The sequence below is a fragment of the Onychomys torridus genome, chromosome 23, assembly GCF_903995425.1.
Source record: "Onychomys torridus chromosome 23, mOncTor1.1, whole genome shotgun sequence".
In the NCBI taxonomy this organism is placed as follows: Eukaryota; Metazoa; Chordata; class Mammalia; order Rodentia; family Cricetidae; genus Onychomys; species Onychomys torridus.
The window spans coordinates 40,165,803-40,187,525 of record NC_050465.1 but is presented as its reverse complement, the minus strand read 5'-3'; the positions used below and the strand labels follow the sequence as shown (position 1 = coordinate 40,187,525).

Here is a 21,723-nt window from a genome sequence, read left to right as displayed (position 1 = left end):
TATGCCCCAATTCTTTCCATGCCTAGCCACTGCCTGAATTAATAAGCATTTCCCCAGATCTCAGAAATATTTACTACTTCTGTATTAGAAACCCAGGCTGCCGGACAGCTGTCTTCTGTCTGGGGGTGGGGTGTGTGTGTGGAGCATGGCTACTTAGGAACTTGTCGGACTTGAATTCAGCCAGGACTGTGCAGCAACTTAGAACTGTTATATTTTTTTCCCTTCGTGTCACTCACCTCCAGCCCCAAGCCCAGGTTACCAATTTTGGTGTAGTGTATGTGTAGCTCGGAGCTGGCTGCAGAAGTTGAAATGAAGCCCCTGTTCCTCCCGCCCCTGGGTGTTAGAGAAATCACTGGAATCATGAGCCCAGGGCCTCCTTTTCATGTTAAACAAAGAGACCCTCCGCCCAGTGGCCAGGTGGCCGAAATTTGGAGCCCCTGGGGCAATCGGATGAGGGAAGAGGTTGAGGGAAAAGGGGTGTGACGCAGTCTCCAGGGTGAAAAGTTGGTGGCGCGTGAGCGGCCAGCTTTCTGGGCCCCTGGGGTGTGTCTGTCTGCGAGGGCTTGCCCATCAGTCGCGTGCGCGTGGGTGGGATCGCTGGGGAGGGTCGCCGTCAGCCGCCCCCACCTCCCCACCCACCCACCCACTTCGAGCTGCTTCTGGCCGAGCCCGGTTGCAGGCAGGTGCGGGAGGGCGCCGGGGGCCGCGGGGCTGCGAGGAGCCGCTGCGGGCGGCAGGAGGCAGCGTCGGCCCGGGCGGCGCGAGGCAGCGCGCGGTGATGTCAGTGGCGGCCCAGCTGGCAGCGGCCGGCACTTCCTGTATAAAGGCGGGCGGGCCGGGCTGCGACTCCAGCGAGCCGGGGTTGGGCTCTGGGCGGCTGGCGGCGGCGGCGGAGCCGTGGGAGGGCTGTCACATTCGGGAGCCGGGCTCCTGGCGGGTTTCCCCGGGCCGTGCCTTCCGTTCCCCCTCCCCGGCTCCCGGCGTGACATCTGCGGCGCGGAGACCTGGATGTGCGCGCGCGCGCGCGTGCGGGAGCCGAAGAATGGCAGTGCTCAAACTCTGCGACCAGGTAGGGGCGCGGAGCGCGGAGCGCGGAGAAAGGGGGGCGCGGCGGGCGCGGGGCAGAGCCGGAGCGCGCCCGGAGCTGTTTACGCGCAGCCCGGAGCGTGCACGGCCGGCCGCCGGGGCTCAGCTCCCGCGCAGTCTCCGCCCTGGGCCGTCGCAAGTGCGCGTTCGCGGCTGGAGAGGGTCGGCGGGGTGCGGGAGTGGCCGCCGTGCGCGGGGGACGCGGGCCGCCGCTGCACCGGGGGAGGGGAGCCGAGCCGAGCTCCCGGCCGCGTTGCGCACTCGGGAGCAGTCAGCCTGGGGCTGCCCCGGGGAAGGCTGTCTGCGGGGTCAGGAGGAGGAAGGTGGACGTCGGGGGAGAGAGGCTCACGGCTCTGGACCTCTCCCGCGCCAGGCAAGGGACTGGCCCGATCCGGTGCGGTCGGTTGTCTTCATCCGTTGGATAGGACATCCCGACTTCCTCTTTAGTTGCCCAGCCGGCTGGGTGTAGGGTACGGGATGGGGTTGCTGAGAGCTGAGAGATGCGCGCTCTGCTTCGATCTCCCAGTAGGAGGTGAAGTCAGGTCTCAGGGTGAGCTTGCAGACCTTGCTGGTGCCCATCAGCTTTGTTGCTTTTCTGGCTGAGACATCACACCGGGCAGCCCTGAAGTTCTGCTTGAAGCAATGGAATTATTTGTTGAATCCTATTGACAGTCCTTGCTACACGTCTGGATACTGACACTCATGGAAGCCCTAGCAAGTTGCGAGATGAAACACAAGAAACCAAACAAAAAAAACCAAACAAAAACCCCAAACCTCTTTCCAGCTCTTTCCATGAAAAAAGAGGAAAGACCATACTCCTCCAGGCCCGGGTCTATTCATCCACAGTGAAATGAACATTGTTTTGGGGGCCTGATAACGGAGGCAGTCTTGACTGCCATTAAACACCTCAAACTTTTAAAGAGGTGTCTCACTAGTTAGCATCCAGCCAGAATGCCCTGCAACTTAAATACAGCCCATTGCAGCAGTGATCCACAGTGATTTGTTTTGCCCTTTAGACTGAATTTACTTCAGCATTTACAGCCCCCTTTCTCTCCCCTCTCCCCCTCCCCCTTCAGAAGTCACTGAGTTAAAACCTCTGTTAAATTTAGCAGGGAGAGCAGCTGTTAATTGTGATGAACCTGCCCCTCCTCATTGGCTTCTGAGCATTTAAAGTGTTTGTAAATTGATCTTAGGATTTCCTCTAGCCTTGGTTCACAATTTTCGCCAACTGTTGAAGACAGTTGCTTGTTTTAAGTCTTACATTGTGTTGAGTCTGGGTCCTATCAACGTTGATGGTACCCATTCCTATGCTTTGTTAATTCCTAAATAATGTGGTTCTAGTAGGCATTATTATATAGTAAAGAATTTCATGCAGAGTTTTACGTGTAAAGGAATCCATCCTGAATTCCTTATCTTCTAAGTAGAAATGCTGACCTGAAGAAGCAAGCAAGTCTTCCTCAAGACCCTCAGCTCTTGGCTGGTGGTGTCACCTCCCAGGCTCCTCTAGCCCCAGAAGGCTTGAGGCCTAGAGATACCTCCTCCCTTTTGGCAGTTGTGTTGAGGTGGGACAGGAGAAGGCTCTCTCTCCTAATGCACACCAGCCCTGGGGAGGAATGTCAGGATGTCAGAGTAGGGCTTTCAAAGATGCTTGTCTTTGAAAATGTTTCTAAATCCATCCCCTTTGTTCCCCCAGTAAACTACAATTGCCACCAGTGAGAAAGAGGTATAAAGTTCACTGGACTCCGTCTCCTGACATAGAGAAAGATCCAAGGAGTTCTGTGCCTCAAGAATACCTACACCCACCAGTCTGTTTGGGGACAAAGCCAGAAGAAGACTGGGTGGGGTGGTGGGTAGGGCGGGGTGGGTGCAGTGGTGAGAAAAGATGGTTTCTGTGTTTCTTTAGGTCCAGGAAGTACGTTTCTCTTACCTTATATAGTCTTGCTTTTGGTCTGAAGCTTACTTCTTGGCAGTTGGTTCTTGTCCTCATCCACTCGTGCTAACAACCCTTTGATTAAGCCCCTTCTGAGAAGAGCTGTGCTCCATCGCTGTGGGTGGAGAGCTGCCACCTGCGTGGAATCCCTGCTGCAGTTTGTAGTGGGGCAGCCTGCTCTCTACAGAGGGACGTGTAACCTTCACAGCCTCACTCTTCTGGTCCCTTCAATGCCTATTTGTAACCTCGACTTTTGCCAATCTCGACTTTTGGCTACCGCTCTTTGCTTTTTGGTTTGAGGACACATTCTTGCCGCTGATAACTTGAATTGTCTTGGTTTGCTTTTGGATGTAGTTGAAGTGAGACATGATCACCGATGACATTTTCTGTTCTACAAACACCGAAGGCTGGAACTGGCTGGGTGGCCAATCCTGCAGTGGCCTCTTAGTCAAGCAAGAGAAGGGATGCGTCTTTTTCTAACTGTTTTGGGAAAACTAAAAAGTAATGGGGGAAGGGAGAAGCTGCTGTGGTTTTTAGTCTTGGGCTGTGAAAAGGAACTTGGAGCTATTGCTACAAACAAGCTTGACACTTAGTACTTCTGCATTTGAAAGGCTGCCCTTTGTCATTTTTTTTTTTTTTTCCTGACAGTATTTTGGGACCATTTTAGTTTGCCCAGGACTGAGGGGGGTTTCCCAGCATGTGGCGGTAAGGCTGGGACAATTCCTAGCAATTGGAGGAGTTGGTTGGTTACCCTCTGCAACATTGTTATTTAGCTACATAATTAATATAGTAATATAACCATTTCCTCATAGGTGGACATTAAGACATGTGTTTACATCTCGGGAGAACTGAGTTAATCATAAGGTTGAAGAAGGTTTCATCACATGCAAATACAATGTGCTTGGCCTAAAGTAAATAGTCATGCAGCCTTTTGTAGTTGGATTTTATACTCCAGCTTTTATATGGAACTTTTTAGGGTGAATTCCTTATGTATACAGGTAAAAGACTGTAGAGATTTTAGTGTATGGCAACATCAGCTTGGCTCTTAAAAGTTCCAAAGCCAGGCAGGCAGGCAGGCAGGCAGGCGTCGTCATCCTTGTCCATGAAAGGCCTGCTTTTCTAACTCAAGTTTGCTAACGACAGCGGAACTGCTCCTTTCGTGAAGAGCCGGTAGACAACTGCTTCAGTAGTTGGCCCTTGTGGAGCTTCCCGCCTGGAGGCCTTCTGGTTTAGTGTCTCCTCTCCAAGTCTAAGCTCACACTCCAGTCACCTACCTCCTTGCCAAAGACACTGTCTGGCAGCTGTGGCTGGAGACTAGAAATTCTGAAGCTTTGGAAGCAGGATTTCTGGCCACAGTGTGGGGCCTTTGGACTTGTTTTTATCAGGCTGTCCTGTGTTTTCAGGCATCTCTCTGCACTGATCTGCAAGCCAACACTGTGTATGCTACAGGAATGGAGGAGAAAATGGACAGATTTAACTTTTGGACTGTGTTCTGGTTGTTTGTGACCCAGTGATATGGTTTTGGGAGTGTACCTGACAGGCTGGCATTTCATGGCTTGTCCCCAAATAGTGGCTTACATTGATTGTGTTCTTGTATGCTGGGCCTTTGTGGTGAATCATCTCTCTTAATCCTCATAGTCACACTCGGCAGGTGATGGTGTTACTCCTACTTTGTAGATGAGGAAACAGGAGCAGGGATGTTGATGGACTTGTTCAGGTCACACACCCAGAGAATGATTGAGCACAGTGTCCTCCCCGGGCAGCCTGATTGCACAGGTGGGGCTCTGAACACAAGGCTGTACTTTTCATAGTTGAAAAGGCAGCAGCAGGCACAGAGCTCATGTCTCTTCTCTCAGTTCTGGGGAAGCAGCATTGTCCATACTCTTGTGCATAGGGTGAGACCCACCTCTGTCGGTGAGAACCTGCTCTGAGGCCTCTGCACGCGCTGTCTCTGCCTGGCGTGTCCAGTAACCCTGCTACCTCCGCACCCAGCCAGTGATGTGTTGGTAACATGCTGACTCTTTTCTTGATTATCTATTTTTGTATAACATGGGAACCTGTAATCATCTTCAACGTTGGGCCACCTTAGGAAATCAGAAAGCTGGACCAGCAAATGAAGAGTTTAATGCCTCTGTACTCAGTGGAAATAACGCCTCTGGACATCTTGATATGCTTCCTTTAAGGTTCTGTTTAGTCAGGTATAGACTTTAACTTCCTGTGTGATGATATCAGTATCTTCCATTATGGACTTCGCTGATAACTGTTTTCTAGACCAAGGACTTTTCTAAATAAGTACCTTACTGCCTGCTTCAGGATAAATGAAAGTCCCACCCAGAATAGACGGAGCTTCTTCTCTTAAGAACACGTTAGGTTTCACTTCTGTTATTCTAAGTAGAAAGCAAACCTAAACTCCAAAAGGCACAGTTCTTATACAAGACATAGAGTTGAAACATCCTGAAAAAGGTTTATGTTTCAGCAACATAAATATGATGTATTAACATATATTTACAATGTAATGTTAATTACTTTAAAAAGTTATAAATAGCATCAATTCTTTAATTTTTTTTTTTTTTTTTTTACATTTAAAACCTTTTAGGTTTTCTTTTGTTGTGTGTGTGTGTTTGTGTTGTGTTCCTGTGGAGGTCAGAGAACAACCTGTGGGGGTCTATTCTTTCCTTCCACCATGTGGGTTTTTTTAAAATTTTTAAATTTTTAAATTTTTTTTTAATGTGGAGCTGAGGATCGAACCCAGGGTCTTGTGCTTGCTAGGCAAGCACTCTACCACTGAGCTAAATCCCCAACCCCCCCCCCTTTTTTTTAGATTTATTTATTATGTATACAACATGTATGACTGCAGGCTAGAAGAGGGCACCAGATCTCATTACAGACAGTCATTAGCCACCATGTGGTTGCTGGGACTTGAACTCAGGACCTCTGGAAGAGCAGTCAGTGCTCTTAACCTCTGAGCCATCTCTCCAGCACCATGTGGGTTTTTGAACATCAAACTTAAGTCATTAGGCTTGGTACTTTTTGGGTATTTGGCCATCCAGCCAGCCCTGCATCCATTCCTATGAGCCCGGCATCTGATAATGCTGCGGTTTTCAAACTTGTTTAAGATCTGGCACTTAGAGGGTCAGTGAGATGGCCCCGTGGGAAAGGCCTCTTGTTGCAGAAGGCTGACAATTTGAGTTATATCCCAGGACCCCATGCCATGCAAAGACAGAGGGAGAAAGCCAACTTCACAGAGGTGTCCCTGATTGCCACATGTTCACTGTGCGACCCTCCTCTCCACAGGAAAACAATAAAAACCTGATATAACAATTCTTTCCACACCCCCAAGAAAATCCATTTTGAAGCTAATATCTTAAAAAATGGGCCTGGGAGGATGGCTCACTCTAGGTAAGGAAGGTAGGTTCACTGGGTAAGGCACTGGTCACCAAGCCTGAAGCCCTGAGATCAATCCCTAGGACTCATGTTGTGTGGAAGGAGAGATCTGACTCCTAAGTTGCCCTCTGACCTCCACGCATAGACTATGGCCTGTGTGCACCTCCCCTCCCTCAAGAAATGAATAAAATGTAAGTTAGAATCTTTTACAATAGTGATTGCTGTAGCTGTTTTAAGAGTGATTGCTATTTAACATTATTTGAAAGTCACTTTGTTCATGAAAACTCCTGGGGAACGGCTCACTCTTTTGCCTTTTTCTTCCACATCTGTTGTGCATCAAACATTTAAAAATGCTCATAGATGTTTGGGAGTACATAGACTTTGGTAACCATGTCATTTCCATCTAACCCATGGCTCTTTGAGAAAGATAAGGGTGCTATTAATATTGACTAGAAAGAGACCTTCCAGGTGAGTCTGTATACACAATCACACGGAGACTCATATCTTGCCTCTGTTTACTCACCTGAGGTTTGGCAGTGACAGGTTTGGCTCCTATGAGTTAGGTTTACACTGGAGCCTGCTGGCCATGTGTAAGCCCAAGACTGGAACATGGCTTTTACCTCACACATTGGCTCTGGCAGGTAGTGGTGGGTTGCAAGAGCCATCTGGTAGAAGCATTCTGACTCTTATTGTCAAAGATGGGGGAGGGTGTGATGATTGAATCTGTGTTGCTGTGGGTGTAAGTCAAGGGGCAGTAGTGTGCATTGTGTGTTAGACAACAGTTTGTAGTAGAATATTATTGTAAGGTGTGCTACTTTTGTTCATGTTGCATTTGTTTAACTCTGTAAAGCTGTGTTACTGTGCCTGTGTGAAACACCTGATGGTCTAATAAAGAGCTGAATGACCAGTAGCAAGGCAGGAGAAAGGATAGGTGGGACTGGCAGGCAGAGAGAATATATAGAAGGAGAAATCTGGAAAGAGAGATCTATGATCTAACAGCCAGAGGAGGACTACAAAAGCCAGCCACCCAGCCACCCAGCCACACAGCAAGCCATGAAGTAAGAGTAAGATTTACAGAAATAAGGGAACCAGAAAAGCCCAGAGGTAAAAGGTAGACAGGATAAGTTAAGGAAAGCTGGCAAGAAACTAAGCCAAGCTAAGGCCAGGCATTCATAATTAATGAATAAGAATAAGCCTCTGTGAGTGATTTATCTGGGAGCTGGGTGGTGGTTCCCCTCCCTCCGCCGTTTCAAAAAGAGTAAAATACTACCACCACCACCACTTGGAGGCGAGACTGGGGGCTCTCGGTTCCCCTTTGTCAAATGAGGACATTGGACTGGATGTCTGGTAGTGGCGGAGCTCTGCCCTATGCCTCTTGTGACTCAGTCCTTATAATGGAGTTTGCTTTACAGTGCCTCCTATGCATGTGCCTGTGATGTGTGTATCTGCACATGAGCTCTAATTTGGCTATCCAGGCAACAAGGTGAAATGGTTCCAGGTTCATGAAGAGCTTTTTTTCTTCCACGTTAGTGGTTTAGAAACTGATTTTTGTTCTTTCCCTACTTCAATTTATAGGGAATCTACGGGTGTCTATTTTATAGGTTATTTCTTTTATTAGTATACTATCTTGTTTGTCCCTGGTGTTTCAGAGGTTGAGAGCAGACAGTTTTTCTGGCCAGTGTTGATGTTTGTGGAGAGTTGGTAACCCGAAAGATTGAAGTTAAAGATTTGCAAATCTATCTTCAAATTGTGATAGTCATGATGTTAAAGGATGTTCTCTGCTGGTGATGGTGCTCAGATCTGTAACCCCAGTATTCAAAAGATGGAGGCAGGAGGATCAGGAGTCCAAGTCCATCATTAGCTATCCTTGACTACATAGTGAGTTCAAGGTCAACCTGGGTTACATCAAGATCTGTCTCAAAAAAAACAAAAACAAAAACAAAAACAAAACAACAACAACAAAAACAAACAAACAAAAAAAACCCAAAGCCTTTCACTTACCTCTCCTTTTGAAAACTGAAAAGTTGACTGGATCTGTCTCTGTTACCCAGTAAATCTTGACCATCCTGGCATAACTTCCCAAGTATCTTTAATACTGGAAGACCATTTTGCTCCAAAGAAGCTTTCAGAGCTTTTAATAAAAACAATTAGATTTGTAGAGACCCTGGTGTTGCCCTGACATGGAAATCTAGTCCAAGTTCTAATTTGTCTCTGAAAGTTCCAATATTAAATGACTTTAGTGTTCTTTTGATTTAGTTAAAAGACAGCATCAGATTGGGAATGAAGGTTCTTGGATTCCACCTCAGGATCTCACAGCAGTTACCTGGCTTTGAGCAGTCCCTGGCATTGGGTTTTCTTGCCTATACAGAGAGGCTGATGGGTACGGATTCTTCTGAATTCTTCCAGGCTCTCCCGTTGCAGGAAAGCTTCCCCACACTTTGTGGTGACAGAAACATTAGTCTTTCCCAGGCCTGATAAACATACTTCAAGTTTGCTGAAGGACCATGGATCCTTTCCCCAAGAAGGTCTTCTGGGATCTGCAGGAGTCTGGTGTGGAGACACAGATCCCCTGAGGCTGCTCTTAGTGTGGTCCTTTGAGAATTCTCTTGACTTGCTTTCACACGGGGGAAGCATTTCTCCCAGACCCTGGGTCTCTTAGGAGTGGTGGTGGTGGGGGAGGGGGGCAGCATTGTGGTTCTCACAGGTAGAATTCCTTTCCTTAGGCTCCACGGTAGCATCAGGGTCTGACAATGCCTGTCTCTGCCTTTCCCCTTTCTTCCAAGTGTAATAATGGATAAGAGCAGGTATGAGGAATTAGTTAGAACGAGATAGAGGACTGGAAATGAGATGGAACACTTTGGGATTTAATCCTGACAACATGGCCATGTGAGAGTTGGTTGTCATATCTTATTGCCAGTGAAGAGATGAGAACTCAGAGATGAAAGAATTAGGAGCTGTGAGTCTGGGAGTCACAATGGGGTGGGCTTGACCCCAGACTATGCGTTCTTAATCCTCATGGTCTCTGAAACAGGGACACTGTCACAAGAGACCCTTTCTTCACTAGTACTCAGAGTCTAGTTGTCGGACTGAGGTGGATGCCTTGTGCATGGAAGACCCTCATCAGATGTTGGCTGTGTGTGTGTGTGTGTGTGTGTGTGTGTGTGTGTGTGTGTGTGTGTAGCCAGCTGTTTAGGCTGCAGGTTTAGGCTACCTATAGGATACTAACTGGGGACTACAGGAATTCAGACATAGTTATTGGGAAGGACTTTAGGGAGCCAGAGAGCTTCCAGCTGAATCTTACAGAGAGGGAATGCCATGGTGCAATTGTCAGGTGAGGGGTTGGAGGAGGAGGAGGAGGAGGAGTTTATTGAGCATAGAGTTCCTGTTCAGTAGGAAGAAAAGAGGCAAGGAGATAAGCACCCATGCCTAAACCGAACAGGAGGGGCGCTGGTGTATTAATGAAGGTGTCTCACCAATGTGGTGGTATTGTGTTCCCCAAAATATTGTGCACCCTAATAAATTTATCTGGGGTCAGAGAACAGACAGCTACTAGATACAGAGCTAGAAAATGGTGGCACTCACACCTTTAATCCTAGCATTTCAGAGATAGAAATCCCTCTGGCTTTCTGTGAGTTCAAGGCCACATTGGAAACAACCAGGCTCACGCCTTTAATCCCAGGGAGTGATGGCAGAAAGAGAAAGATATGTAAGGCATGAGGACCAGAAACTAGCAGCATTTGGCTGGTTAAGCTTTCAGGCTTTGGAGCGGCACAGTTCAGCTGAGATTCATTCTGGATGTGGACTCAGAGGCTTCCAGTCAGAGGAAATAGGATCAGCTGAAGAACTGGCAAGGTGAGGAAGCTGTGGCTTGTTCTGTCTCTCTGATCTTCCAGCATCCACCCCAATAACTGGCCTCAGGTTTGATTTTATTAATAAGACTTTCTAACAATTCTGCTACACACCAGTTCTTCTCAACACTATGTATGTGTCCTCGCCTGGATACTTGGACAAGTTGGTCTGAGTCTTGCAAAGCTCACTGCATCCACTGATTTCACAGGCATGATATTTGACAAGTTCATACCTGCCTCATCCCAGCAAGAAAATTGATATGTAAGTTGAATTGAGACCTTCTGGGATCTTCCATATCCATGATACCCCCTGCTTTGGTGTGGAACAGTGCACTTGTCCTGGCAATATTTTGGGGACAAATGTGCATCTGGGAACGGCAAGGACTTTGTAGAGAGAAGCTGGGTGGTTTTGGTGGTGCAGGACACCAGTGAAATAATGTTGTAGGTCTGAGATGCTCTTCTGTTTTTTTGAACTGAGGGTCGAACCCGGGGCCTTGCTCTTGCTAGGCAAGTACTCTACCACTGAGCTAAATCCCCAACCTGAGATGCTCTTTTTTTTTTTTTTTTTTTTTAAGTAAAGTTAAAATATACAGGCTATAAGAAAACTGTAGGAAGAAAATGACCTTGTTTTTCAGAGAATACCATTTTCGAGAGGGGGGTGGGGTGAGGTAGGGGGGTGTGGGTGGGAGTGAAGAGTAGTGTGAGCGTGTAGATTAAAGAGATGGAGCTCTCACCAGATTTAAAGAAACAAAAATATATCGATGTAATATGATGAAAGCTGAATAGTGACTGGATATTTGGTGGTTAGTGTGAGTGTGATATTGCAACTATTTCCAAGAAGACAGTCCTCTGGAAAATTAAGAGAACAAGCCACAAAACTTTATCATTTGCCAAGGTGTACCTAACAATAGCCACCATACTTCTGGAAGCAACTGCCGCCCCCCCCCTTCCTGTTCTCTGTGTGTGCTTCCAAAGGTGTCGCCTCTCACCTGACAGCTTGTCTTCAAGGTGCTCAATTGTCTTTGATTGACTGACAGAAAATCACAGTCTGAGCACAGTGGTGTGGCAGTGCGGCGGTGCGGCGGTGCTCACCTTGAACCCCAGCATGGCTGAGTTCAAGGCCATCCTGCTCTGCATGGTGAGCACCAGGTCAGCCGGACTGCACAGTGAGACCCTGTCTCAAAAACCAGAACACTAGAAAAGCACAAGCTGCTGCTAGGTTTGCTGCCCACTGAACTGTCGCGCTGAGGTGAGGGCTGTAGCCATGGACAGCTTTGGTCCTGTCATAACTGTGGCATTTGAGCATCCCTCCCTTCCCACCTTGACCTCTCTCCACTCCTTTTTCCTTTTGGGTGAGGGGACAGGGTCTCTCTGTGTAATCCTGACTGTCCTGGAGCTTGCTGTATAGTTCAGGGTGGCCTCAAACTCACAGAAATCCTCCTGCCTCTGTTTACTGAGTGTTGGGATAAAAGGCATGCGCCACCATACCTGGTTCCTCTTCTCTCTCTCTCTCTCTCTCTCTCTCTTTCTTTCTTTCTTTCTTTCTTTCTTTTTTTTTTCTCTTTTTTTTGGACAAGGCCTTATGTAGTCCAGGCTAGCCTTGACCTTGCTATATAGTTGAGACTGACCTTTCACTTCTGAGTGTCTTTACCTCCTGCATGCTGGGTTTCCAGGCCTGCACCCCCATGCCTGGTTTCTGTGGTGTTCAGGATCAACTCCAAGGCGTTGTGCATGCTAGGCAAGCAGTCTGCCAAGTGGTCTACCCAGAATCCCATTTTGGCTGTTTTGAAGAGGACTTGGATTCAGCTTATCCCTACTTGATATTTCAGTTCAGATATTTGGAAGGGAACTTAGGTATTAGAGCTGCCCCAAATGACCATGTTTGAAGTGGCCTTTAAAGCGGGCTTCTGTTTACACTGCAGAGTTTCACAGGGCAGCGAGAGGCTACAAGGTCAGTGTGACTAAATGAGGCGTCTGTCTTCACAGCGAGTTGCAGCTGCTTGTCTTGTTCAGTGGTTTTAGGCACATCAAAATCCTGTCATTTTTATTTCTCCACATGTGAAAGTTTTTTCATCGACCTCCCCCCCCCTCTTTTCTTTCTTTTTATAAAAAACAGAGTCCAGATTTAAGGACACTGAAGGCCATAAAGCTAAGAAGTGGCCACCCATAATTTGAGTAAATAGTACCATCACCAGCAGTGTAGAGACTCGAAGATTCTAGGCACTTTGGAGCCTCTGGGTATTTATTTCTTGGGGCCACCAGGATGGGCACAGCATTTAGTTCTAATGTTAGGAACAGTTTTCTTCTGAACCCTGCCTTTTAGCAAAAGGTCTTGTTTCAAGTTCCCTGGTGCTGAACTTCTGCATACATTAAGTATGGCATCACATCTGAACATTGTTAAGCACTCGACGGGAGAACACTGAAACTGATGTGTGGAAATCTGGGCCGTACACACAGCTCTTAACTGCTGTCTTAGTCTTTCTGAGCCACAACTGTCCTTGACTGTAAAATGGGTACAGTAATATTTGCTCAATGGGAGCCTGTGACAGTTCAGTGGGAAATGTTTAAGTACAGCCAGTGGACGTTTGGTGCTGCTTTGCAAATAATCCTTGCATCTTGGCTCCTCATTTGTCAAATTAAGGAGAGCCAACTTCAGCTCTCTCAGAATAGGTTTTAGTGATATTTTTGTTTGTTCATTTTAATTTTAAACCTTTAATCTTGTCTTACTTCTTTCTAACTTAAATAATTGTGCCACACAGATACTTGATTTTTTGTGTGAAATCTTGTTTTTTTTTTTTTGATTCAAACACAATTTATTTTTCAAACCTTGGAATTAAATATGAGGTCTTACAACATGCTAGGCAAGCCTACCCAAGTGAAATCTCCTTATTGGGTACCTTACATGTTGGGTCCTACAATGAAAAAAATCTTTTGTTTCAGTTTTATTTTGTCAATTTGCTTAGTGACTTAAGTCACAGAGCTCACTTTTAGACAGATTCACTAGCATAGGTATGTGGGAACAAGATTGGATTTTGCCAACATCCTTGAGTTAAGCTGTCAAAAAGGACTTTGAAAACGACAAGAAAGCTACTTCCTCTTCAATAGTGTCAAACTGCCTTTTTGAGGAAGTGTGAAAGCAAAGCAGTGTGATAGGACAATCGTCATAAAGAGTCATCATGAAAAGTGTTATGATAGAATGCTAAAAAACTGGGGTGTGGAATTTCAGGCCTTGGATGACTATTTACTGGGTAAAAGGAAACCATAAACGTAGACGGGGCTGTAGCTCAGTGCTAGAATGCAGGACTAGCGTTCCTGAAGCCCTGGGTTCAGTCCATTGTCTTGTTAGCGGGGACAAAGGAAACCACTATAAAAACGAGAAGAAAAAAACCTAATCCATACATGTCTCTGAAGAAAATTATTTAAAAGTACCAGATGGATAGGAAGGATACATTGCAAAATGTCATATTAATTTTGACTCCTCTTTTTCTGTTAGAGTGACAGGATGTTGTTTAAGGGGGATGGAGGCCAGACCTCATTGGATACATGTGTGTGTTTAAATTTAAAACATATTTGTTCCACCAGTAGAAACTTGGGCAAAATATAGCAAGGGAATAGGAAAATGAGAAAACAAAAACAACAACAGCAAAAACAGAACAAAGAAAAGATATGGGGCTGGGAAGAAAGCCGGGAAAGGTGTTTTGTTTTGTTTTGTTTTGTTTTTAATAGAGGAAGGAGTGAGTGTGGCCCTGTACACCGGTAATCGCAGCCCTTGGCGTTCTAAGGCGAGAGGATCAGGAGTCTGTGGCCAGTCTCAGCCACACCAGTGAGTTTAAGGCTAGCTGGGGCTGTGTGCGACGAGGTCTCAAAAGTTGAAGAAGAAGATAAGGAGAAAAAGAAACAGCAAAGGATCAGATAGGGGCTGACGGAGGTGGACCGTGTGGGTTTCTGCAGGGCGTGGCCCCGGGTGTGTGAGTGAAGTTCTCAGACTCCTCGAAGAACTGATCAGCGTGAGCCAGCGTGCCTCAGCTGCACCAACACCTCTTAGGGTTCTAGATTCACAGTGGAGGTTGTCAGTTGAGTCAAAAGGAAAACACACCCAGAGGCTGCAGCTTAGAGGGGCGAGGGGTTCCGTGGCCCAGCGGAAGGTCTTGAGAGCGGGCGTGGTGACTGCCCGAAGAAAAATGACTTTGCACAGCAGAAGGAAGTCTTGGGGCTCCTGCACCTAGAAACGGGTCCCTGTGGCATCTCTTCTTTCAAATGTCCCCGTCTGCCCTGGTGAGCTAAGTACAAGATCATTTTAAAAAAAATCACAGCTTTACCCCTCTAATCCAGCCTTTCTAGAGGCTGAGTAGTGTTTTCTTGACTCCATTCCCACCATGAATTGGCTGTGAGACCCTGGCTAGTCATTTCATCTCCCTGGGTCTCAGTTTCCCCTTGGGTGACATCAACAGGAAAGTGTCCACCCCCATTTTAATAGAGGACATCATGATCTAAGGAATTGCCACTCTGGGACCGCATGTCCTGCCCCACCATTCCCAAGTCCTGCAGATGTAGGACTTTGGGATTTATGAGACCAAGCTGACTCTAGCTGGGCTTCGTGGCTCTGTAATAAAAGGTAGAGAGGCCACTTTGGGCCACCGCTGTCAGCACCAATCAGCAGCCATTATTTCCCCAGCATCTGGAAGGAGTAGCCCCACAAATGAGCCAAACCAGCTCCCCGTCTAGAAAACAGGCCACTGCTGTCTGGAGGTCTACCTTACAGGCATCCTGGGGTTGCTGCTGCTCTAGCTGTGATCACAAAGCACCATGTGGGGCTAGTGAGGCCCTGGGTCTTAGCAAATGATTCTGCCAAGTCCTTTCTCCTACTGGCACTAAAATACTGTGCGGTAAGTACTGTTCTGTAGCAAACCTCCACGAGCCTGCCTGGGCCTTCTTCTCCTGTAGGGGTACCAGGTGATGTCAGCTAATGCTGCCTAATGATGAGGAGCTTGTTGCCACAGCCTTCTGCAGAGGCTAGGGATAGCATGGAGCGGAGCGTTTATTAGCTGTGGCTTGGGGCAGATTCCTTTCCAGGCTGCTGCATCTTTAAGACGCAAGGAGTGACTACTCTCAGGGTAGAGACAAAGCCAAGTACATTGGTCTGGTCCCTGGGGAAATGGAGGAAGAGGAGGAGGGGGAGGGGGAAGGGGAGGGGAGGGGAGGGGGAGGGGAGGGGGAGGGGGAGGAGGAGACAGCTCTTGGTCTCTGAAGTTCTAGCTACTACAGAGACAAAGGCAAGGCTGGTGGGATGGAGCAGTGTTTTCTGGCTCCCACCTTTGCAGCAGCGACCAGGGTCCAGATGTGACCAAGGCCATTGGGCCGCTGCTGACCTTGGCTTCAAAGACCTTTCCTGAACCCAAGCTGATGATACCAGCCGCTCTCACACAGAGCAGTCAATGGATTTGGATTTTTTTTTTTTCTTGTAAGAACAAAAGGTTACTTAAAATCCTTCAGCTACCAGTGAAGTCATCAGGCAGAATTAAAACGTCTTCGGGGGAGGGGGTTGAGAGAAAAGCAGTTGTCAGTTTACAGGATCGGACAGGGACTTGAGCCATCTGTAACTCTAAGGGTTGGTGGGCTTCTGTTTACTGGCAGAATCCAGCTGACCACCTGCATTTCAGTGCCTCTGAGCTGAGAAGAGCCTTTATGTCATTAGATAGCTGGAAAGGATCAAAAGAATTGTACTTTGCGACACATAAGGTTTTAATGAGACTCCTGCTCTGGTGCCCACAGTGAGAGTTGTGTTGGGGTGTATCTCCCCTGGTTTGTTTGCCTTGTTGGTGCTACTTTGAGGTGATGGAGGAGAGCAGAGGAGGGAGGATTTGCACCAGAGACTGTGGGGCCAGCAAGGGTGAAGACCTTTACCACCCAGCCCTTTGCAGACCAAGCTTTTGGGGCCCGGGTGTCACCCAGAGCAGATTCAGGCCCACACGCTTCAGAAGTCAGGCGTGTGCTACACTCGTTACCTGGGCTGCATATGATGGAGGTTTAATTAGATTGCTAGATTGTGGCGGGGAGTCTTGCTCCAGGAGAAAGCAGAAGCTTAGTTACCTTCTCTGGGTACACTTCCCATGTGAAAACATCCCCTTTGAAACGGTTTGTTTTCACTCCAACTTTCCCTCCCTCTAGGAGCCTGGTAGAGAAGACCATGTGTTTATACTTTAGACCACTTACTTTTAAACTGGGTGTTTAGACTCTTGATGTGGACCCAGAAAAGGTTAATATGTACTTTTAATGCATTCGCAGAGCCCAGATGGGGAGGTGCTCCTATGTCTGAGAGCAACACAGAAACCTTATTTTCTGCTGAAAATACTGTTTTTAGTTTGAATAGAGACTAGATCTTTTTATAGAAAGCTAACCTGAAGCAGATCTTTGGACTGTACAGTCCACTAGTTAAAAAGGTATTTGTGTTCTCTGTTTGCCTATATTCCTCACTGTTCGAGAGGGTTTTCACTGTTCGAGAGGGTTCTTGAAGATGCTGAGTTTGGAAGTTTCTGTGTGAGTTATGCATTCGGGTAAGTGTGTGTGCGCCTCTGTGGGTCCACCTGTCCAGTGTGCATGTATTTATTTCATCATCATCCTGTGGAGGCTCTACCTTCGAGTCACTTAGCCTCGGGTGACATTTCCAGGCCTGGAGTTGCGGTTGGTCTTGGAAGAAGGTGGGCACTCGGCGTTGATTGGTTAGTGAGGTCGGAAGTCATTTGACGCTGGTTCATCTCTTATTCAAGAGATAAAGTATTAAGGCTCACAGTATTTTCTTTTGAGAAGGGTTTCTTCTCAGAAAATATCTTCTTCCTTTGAGAAGATTTGCAAATGAACTGATGTGGTGTTTAGCTTGGGAAGAGTCCTCTGGGGATCCCCAACCTTCCCGAACAACATCCTGAGTGCTGAGGTGTTGTGGAGATGAGCACTGCCAGCCCCACTCTTCACACAGAAGACTGAGGCCAGTGCTTGTTACTTAGCCTGCAGAGTCTTGGCAGGGGGAGGCCTCTTGTTTCTGCCTGGATCTGAGATGCATTTCATTTGCCTGTCCTGTTCTTGAACACCACTTTAAGAAATCATGTGCCATTTTTACAGTTATATTTAGGATGTAGCCCGAAACACTAAACACTACGAGGAAGAAGACTCAAGGCAGACGCCTGGGTAATTACTATTTGGCTGTAGTCTCATATCATCTGCATTATCCAGATTAGAGTATGTCACTCGCTTCTGGCTGGCCTTGAAGAGGGAAGCCCTGTGTGCAGGGCCCAGAGTTCTTGCCTTAAGTTCTGCTTGGTGTGTGGAGCGTCGTGGTAGTCAGGGGACTGCAGGACTTGATTCATGCTTTGAAAACACTTGTAGCTAGGAACTGTCCTAGAACACTAGGCCTTCCTGTGCCCTTACTTCCCAAATGCTTGGACAGCGTGCTCCTTTTCTTGTTTAGAGTTGTTGGGGGTGTGTGTGTGTCTGGGGTGGGCTCTCTGAGGGAAGGCTTGTTAGAGAAACTGCTAGAAACCACTAGTTCTTCCTGCTTAAGGAACACTCACATTTCCTGCCCTGGTGGAAGGCGGTGCTTCTTGGTTGAATGTCCCACGCTTAGTCTACTTTTAGCCCCCTGATTAGTATTTGGCTTGGATGGTGCTTTGCTAAGCCATCCATCTGCTCTTCACTTCTGGGGGGAAAGGTTGGCACCCCACTTTTGCTGTTAACCCACTGGTTAACGAACTGTAACCGCCGAGTGAATGGATGACCAGCTGCTGGTTTCTGCTTCTGATGTTCCCTGTCCTTCTAGCATTGTGAATTTACTTTACTTTTCTCCTCCTGCGATCTTGATGAGGCAGGCAGGAAGGTCAGAGGGTGGTTAAATCTTTGTTAGGGTCGGTAACCTTAGTAAGAGGATTGGTGGTACTGCCATTTTGTAGGCAAGAGTATGGAATTAAAAAAAAAAACAACACTTCATTTTATTCACGGTGTGTGTAGGATGCAGGAAGAGGGGAGGACAGGTGTATGCCATTTTGTGTGTGTGTGTGTGTGTGTGTGTGCACGCATGCGCGTGTGTGTGGTTACAGAACAACTTGTAGGAGGTTGTTTTCTGCTTCTACCATGTGGGTCCCAGGCATTGAATTCAGGTTGCAAGCTTGGTGACAAGTTTTTTAGCTGCTTGTCTATCTCATTGGCCCAGGGAGGGAATTTTTTATTGGTAATTTCTTAAATGTGTAGAGTCAAGAACCTGTAGTGTGTCATGCTATCAACCATTCTGGAAAAGCATGCCCTCACTCAGCGCTCGCTAGCAAGGCAGTAGTGTATAAGGAATCTTATCTGTGCACTCATGGGTGCAAGCTTGGGCCTGAGAGAGCACATGGAGGCCAGAGGTTGATGTCAGGTGTCTTTGTCTGGCATTTTCCACCTTCATTTTTGTGACAGAGTGTCTGTGAACCTGAATCATGCAGTCTGGCTAGATGAACTAGCCAGCAAGCCTGGGGGTTCCCCCTGTTTCCCCCCCCCCACCAATTCTGGGATCATAGGCTTCCATGCCTGCCTTTTCACCTGGGTTCTGAGGAGCCACATTCAGGACCTTCTGTTGCCTGGCCAGCAAGCCCTTTACCCACTGTGTTTTAATATTTTATGTGTATGGGTGTTTAGCCTGCTTGCATGTCTGTGCACTACATGCATGCATGATGCCCGTGGAGGCCCTATAAGGCTGTCATGTTGCCTGGAACTGGTTGTGGGCTGCCATGTAGATGCAGTTTGTGGGCAAGATGCCTGTGTGTTGGCACACATGCCACAGTGCACCCGTGGAAGGCAGAGGATAACTTTGTGGAATCCGTTCTCTCCTTCCATCTTAAGCTCCAGGGATCCAACTCAGTTGCCAGATATGTGCAGCAAAGGTCTTTATTATTAGTTTTTTTATTTTTTGTTGTTTTTTGAGCTGAGGATTGAACCCAGGGCCTCTACCACTGAGCTAAATCCCCAACCCTATTATTATTTTTTATTTTATTTTATTTTATGAAGCTCCAGCTGGCCTGGAACTTACTATGTAGAGCAGGCTGGTGTTGAACTGAAATCCTCCTGCCTTTGCTACCCATGTGCTGGGATTAAAAGCCTGTGCATCATGCCTGGTTTGAGCTTATTTTTGAAGACAGGGTATCCCACTGAACCTAGAAGATCATGGATTGGCTAGACTAGTGATCAGCCAGTGATCCCTAGAGATCTTCCTATCTCCCTGCCTCACTCAGGACTGGGATTACAGGTGTGCTCTGCTGGGCTGGACGTTTTAGGTAAGTGCTAGGGATCTGACTTGGCCTGTGCTTGCTGAGTAAGCCCGTTTTTTGACTGATCCCCTCACCCCACCCTGTTCTTTTGAGGGTTTCAGACAGGCGTTCACCAAGGCAACTTTGAAAAGACCTGCACAGGAAGTCATGGTCCCTGCAAGCTCTCAATTTCAAGCTTTTAGCCTGGTTGGTCTCTAAGGAGCCTGTCGTAGGTAGAATGAGGAGCCCAAGCCAAGAACATCTCAGTGGAACATTTTCACCTCCATCTCCAACCTCTACAAGATATTTTATAAACTGTGTATCCCCTGCATGTTTTTTTTTTTTTTTTTTTTTTTAGTTGGACTGCTAAAGATTTTCTTCATGAAGGTAGAAAGATACAAAGGATGTAATTTCTGGCACAAAGTAAATATTGATTTTTAAAGTGAAAACATTGCATCACTGTTTAAATTGTATTGAGTGGAATTTAAACACAATTGCGATTTGATGTGCCTGTCAGTAGTCCAAATTTTATAGTGTTTCTTTTTTCCCTTGAATTTTATTCAAATGTAGTGCCTTTTTTGGGTGGGTGTGGAGGGGGGCAAGTTTCCAGCCCAGGCTGGCCTGGAACCTGTCATCTTCCTGTCTTAGTGTTGGGATTGAAAGCATGCACCACAGTGCTGGCTGTGATGCATTTTTGTAAAATAATTTTTAATTTTTTTAGACTATTATTGCATCATGTCCCCCTTCCCTTTCCTTCCTCCAACCCCTTCCAGGTACCTGCCCTTGGCTCTTGCTGTAATGCATTTAAAATGATTAATCTGTGATACATTTTAGGATTGAGTTTGTAATGATTATTAGCAATGTGTCAACACATAGCTTAAAAATTGGATTAAATATTAATAAAGCTTGCAAAGTAAGATTCTTATTGAAATACATTTCTTGATCTTGGAGTAGGAAGTAATTTTAAACACTGTTCACTAGTGTTTAAAATAAAATAGGCAATATGCAGTTTGATAACATTCTCATACTATGAATTTATTTTTGTGAACTAGTAACCCAAATACTGAAAAAAAAAAATGGGTATACCAGTAAGGAATGAGTTGGAGTAAAGAAAAAGCATGGAGGTCAATAATATATGATCACATTTTGTTCATGAGCTTATATCCGAAGGCCCTAAACTGCCAACATCTCTGGCCATTTGTTTTATTTCCATGAATGATCTTGCTAACCCTAGGATCATGACGTTTTGTGTATAAATCCCAGCTTTCTGTATTGAATGGCTCATGAGAGAAACCTTTTATGTGCATTTAAGTCTTGCTTAGCTCATTAAGGCTGACTGGGATTTGTCTAACTTCCTGGTCTTGACCTGGTACATCATTAAAGATGAACTCATGTATTTGTGGAGAACTTAACTTGTTGAAAGACCAGGATGAGGCTGCTTCTCAAAGGATATTGATATATTTGTGTCCTACCAATATTATGCATCCCAGTAACACAACAGCCACTAGATAGATAGATATAGAAGCCAGAAAATGGCGGCACACATGCCTTTAATCCTAGCATTTTGGAGGCGGAAATCCATCCGGATCTCTGTGAGTTCAAAGCCACATTGGAAATAGCCAGACATGGTGACACACACCTTTAATACAGGATGGCAGGAAGCAGAAAGATATAAAAGGTGTGAAAACCATGAACTAGAGTCTGGTTAAGCTTTTAGGCTTTTAGCAGCAGTTCCACTGAGATCCATTCAGATGAGGACACAGAGGCTTCCAGTTTGAGGAAATGAGATCAGCTGAGGAATGGCGAGGTGAGGTTGGCTGTGGCTGGCTCTGTTTCTCTGATCTTTCAGCCTTCACCCCAATACCTGGCTCTGGGTTTGTTTTATTAATAAGACTTTTAAAGATTTGTGCTACAGGATATTCTTCCAACATTGAGTGATTTTGAATGGACCATTCTTAGACATTGTGGTCTTTTTGTGCCCAAGGGCAGTTAGAATTGCAGAGGGTGAGGAATTCTACCTTGGATCCAGTCGGTTAAGGAAGATGCTGAAGAGGGAAGTGAAAGGACAGTGGTATCTGGAAGGTGTCCCCATGGAAGCTGAAGAGATGAATCATTATTCCCACAAAGTGATCCATTCCTTCACACTTTCTGCAAAGCCTTCCTGTACTCCAAGGGGACAGAGCCTCAGCACGAGAATGGTGGAGGA

The 21,723-nt window shown here is 46.6% G+C and overlaps 1 protein-coding gene across 3 annotated transcripts in view; it reads left to right on the top strand.

Moving 5' to 3' along the window:
* Window positions 1-799: 799 nt before the first annotated feature.
* Ankrd44 (ankyrin repeat domain 44) overlaps window positions 800-21,723 on the top strand; it is a 266,329-nt gene continuing 245,405 nt past the window's right edge. For all 3 annotated transcript variants that reach the window (XM_036173295.1, XM_036173294.1, XM_036173293.1), the window contains exon 1: window positions 800-1,069. In XM_036173295.1, coding sequence (XP_036029188.1) covers window positions 1,043-1,069 — 27 coding nt within the window. In that variant the 5' untranslated portion in view covers window positions 800-1,042. The remainder of the gene's footprint in view (window positions 1,070-21,723) is intronic.